This window comes from Poecilia reticulata, linkage group LG10, assembly GCF_000633615.1.
Source record: "Poecilia reticulata strain Guanapo linkage group LG10, Guppy_female_1.0+MT, whole genome shotgun sequence".
NCBI lineage: Eukaryota > Metazoa > Chordata > Actinopteri > Cyprinodontiformes > Poeciliidae > Poecilia > Poecilia reticulata.
In genome coordinates, this window is record NC_024340.1 from 10455651 (window position 1) to 10459088 (window position 3438).

Sequence of the window (3438 nt, forward strand, 5' to 3'; positions counted from 1 at the left end):
TGTGTAAGTTAGCTGGGTAATCACTAAGTTTCACAAACTTCCAGAAGAATTGCCTAATTTTAGCCTTCTCAAACAATAAGGAGTTTTAATGTAGATTTGGGATTATTTTCATGTTGGTCATCCATTGTCTTTGTAAAGCGAAACAAGATTATAGCGCAGGGATCTGAAACTCCCATAGCTAAGCAAGATTTTGACATGTCTTTTGGCACTTTCTAAAATTTAGAGGAGCCCCTGCTCCAAAATCTTCAGCTGAAATTTTGCAGCTTACGAGAACAATCCACCTACTGTCTGGGAAATTCTTTGCAATGAGAGATTAGAGTTATTTAAATCCAACGAGTAAGTAAGTAAAACTGTATTTACAAAGTACATTCCAAGATAAATAAAAAAAATCACAGAATAAAAAAAGGAGATGTGTTTTTAGCAGGTCTTTAAGGGAAGCCACTGAGTCTGCTGCTCTCATAGTCAATGACAGGAATTATATTTGGAGGATTTGAAACTCGAGAAAACTGTGCCATCTGTCAAGCAAGGTGATGATGGCCGCTGATGGTGGTTCTGGTGTTCTGCAAAAAAAAAAAAAAAAAAAAGTGGATAGGATATTGCCGAAATAGGACCATCTCCAAAAAACATTTTATCTTCAGTTTCAGCCAGCACATAGCCAGATGAAACGTGAAAAAAAAAGAAAGAAAAAAGATATTTCAAGTGTAGCAAGTTGCCAGAAGCTTAGCAATCTGCTACTGAGTATTTATCCAAACATTAATGGGAGTTCACATACATTTCTCACTATGTGTGATGAATGGGAATCTACAACAAATTCAAGTTTCTGCACCCGGGACTTGTTGTGAAAACGCATCGAGGTGGTATTTTGTAATTATTCCCGCCTGAAAAAGGAAAATTCAAAATGCATGATTAAAAATCCAAACCCTGCTGTCATATTACACTGCACAGTCACTGAGCATGCTAATGGTTTATTAGATAAAGATGACTTAGCCTTTTTAACCATCTTTCCTTATTTTCCCACACTCTGTGGAAGGAATAGCTAATTTCAGCTTGTTATTAGCAGGGGAGTTTTTTTTTTTTATAAATTGAAGGCTTGCTCTCACTTGGTGCTGTTTCTCTGACTGTAGAAGATGTGATTATGCAGGAGGCAAACATGTTCTCACACACCATGAGCTCCCAATGTTGGGCCTTAGAAAGAAAACATCAATTTTACCCTGAAAAGAACTAACTTTCATGGTTCTTGGGTGAAGAAGGCGATTTGAAGGCGGTGAATTTAGGCCCGTTATATACTGGAAAGCAAACATGGCAGCCAGCTCAAATATTTTGTCTTACATGATGCAGCACAGACTCTGGACTGCTGCCTTTCTACGATGCTAAACAGCTGAATAAGATACATGTTTGCCTAACGTCCAAAGACACAATGCTATGTTTTTGAAGGTGTTTAGTGTGTTTGAAACTCTGGTTCTTTTTCCACCTTGATATGGTTCATTTGTGTAAATGTGAACACAGCAATTTCTCCTGTGTGGGGACTGAAAAAGCTCCGCAGAGATTTCTTTATGTGAACATGATCCAAACTCGATCCAACACAGCTACCAGGTGAACATTGCAACTTGAATCCAATCTCTTTTGTAGTCATGTATGCGATGTGTTGTGTGATGCAGGAGGAAAAAAAATAATCAATGAATTGTCTTTTGAATAGAGCAAAAAGCCTTGTGTCTACTTTCCAGAAGTCTTCTCAAAATCTCTCTGGTATATTTTTCTCATGACATCACTGACCCATTTCACTCATGTGTAATTTTTAGGGATTTTCGAATGTGAGTATGGGCAAAGTCATCGCCGGAGGAGCCAACATTTCAGGGTTTCAGATCGTCAACCCTGAGAACCCGATTGTGCAGCAGTTCAAACAGCGATGGGACCAGCTGGATGAAAGAGAATTCCCAGAAGCTCGCAACGCTCCTCTGAAGGTAGTCGGGCTTTCGCGGGGCTTTATTACATTGTGCATGCAGAACACGCCGGCCGTTCCTTCTGAAGTGATCTCCATCAGCTGTTCCTCTCTCATCCTGTTTGCCTTTATCATTCTTTTGCCCTCTCGCCTACCCTCCCTCGCTCTTTGTGGCGTCTTTGCTTTGCATTTCTCAGAGCAATCAATATATTGATAGGCAGTGCAAGCCAAGGTTATATTGCAGCTTCAATTTACATCTAATTAAACAATGATCAAGGAAGAAATGGATTTGGAATGCCATTTAATTAGATTTCGCCATGGTGTGGTGGTCAACAAACAAGTGCCTCAACCCCTCGGTGGTGAAAAGGTCAGGAGAAGTTGCAGGGTAAGTACGTGGGAGATAAAAATCAAACTTTTATCCTTTATTCACCACCTAACTCCGCAATAAAGTTTTGGATGAGATCCTGACATTTAGATAAGTCCTTGATAGCTTAAGTTGCACTTAACCTACCGATAGCAAGGTGTCAAAGTTTGCATTCACCCCAAAACATACAAACCTGACCAACAAACTGACCAACAGACGCCAAAATGCTTTGAAGCACACAAATTGCCTCTTTTCATCTGGCTTCTCTCAATTTAACAGCCTGTCAAAGAATAAAAAGTCTTTTTGTTTTCACAGCACATTTTTTTCAGCATCATATGTTCTCTTGTTTGTGTTTATCACTCTCTTTTTGGACAGTACACCTCTGCCCTGACCCACGACGCCATCCTAGTGATAGCCGAGGCATTCAGGTACCTGAGGCGCCAACGCGTAGACGTTTCTCGTCGAGGCAGCGCAGGAGACTGTCTGGCGAATCCTGCCGTACCCTGGAGCCAGGGCATAGACATCGAGAGAGCTCTGAAAACAGTAAGGAAAGGATATGGAAGGGAGTGGTAGGCTGAGACCAAACAGAAAAAAAAAGGGGGACTGGAAGAAGTAGTGATGCAGGGTTAGCATGATAAAGATGGAAAGTGACAGAGAGAAGGGGAGAGAGTGCAGAGCTATTCTCCGCTCTGCCTCCAGATATCTCTCACTCAAATCCAGGCCCTCATTACCATAAAACTACATCTTTTATTAAAGCGTATCCAGTTCATCATTTGATTAACGGACTGAGTGCGCTCCAGTTGCAAAATGGACACGGGCACCTTAATGCCAGCTACAGTATATCTGCAAAGTGATGCAAGCTTTCCACTTCTCCCTCGCTCTAAGTGTCTGTTTTTCCATCAGGTCCAGCTGCAGGGGATGACCGGGAATATCCAGTTTGACAACTATGGCCGCAGGACCAATTACACAATAGAGATACATGAAATGAAAAAGGATGGGCCAAAGAAGGTAAGACCTTTTGCAGCTGCCAGAGCTACTTGGAATCATTTCACTTAGCCAACATTAAAGTTAAAAAGTTTAAATTGGCTTGTATTTAGCAGCAAAACTGTACACCTATGCATCCCCAGTATATATA

The 3438-nt window shown here is 41.1% G+C and overlaps 1 protein-coding gene across 7 annotated transcripts in view; it reads left to right on the forward strand.

Annotated features, from left to right (window-relative positions):
- LOC103471094 (glutamate receptor 3) overlaps positions 1-3438 on the forward strand; it is a 102123-nt gene that overhangs the window by 67387 nt on the left and 31298 nt on the right. For all 7 annotated transcript variants that reach the window (XR_534585.2, XM_008419897.2, XM_017307091.1 and 4 more), the window contains exons 6-8: positions 1800-1961; positions 2679-2846; positions 3207-3311. Coding sequence is in view for 6 of the 7 variants with exons in the window: in XM_008419897.2 (XP_008418119.1) it covers positions 1800-1961; positions 2679-2846; positions 3207-3311 (435 nt within the window). In the remaining variant the exon portion in view is untranslated. The remainder of the gene's footprint in view (positions 1-1799; positions 1962-2678; positions 2847-3206; positions 3312-3438) is intronic.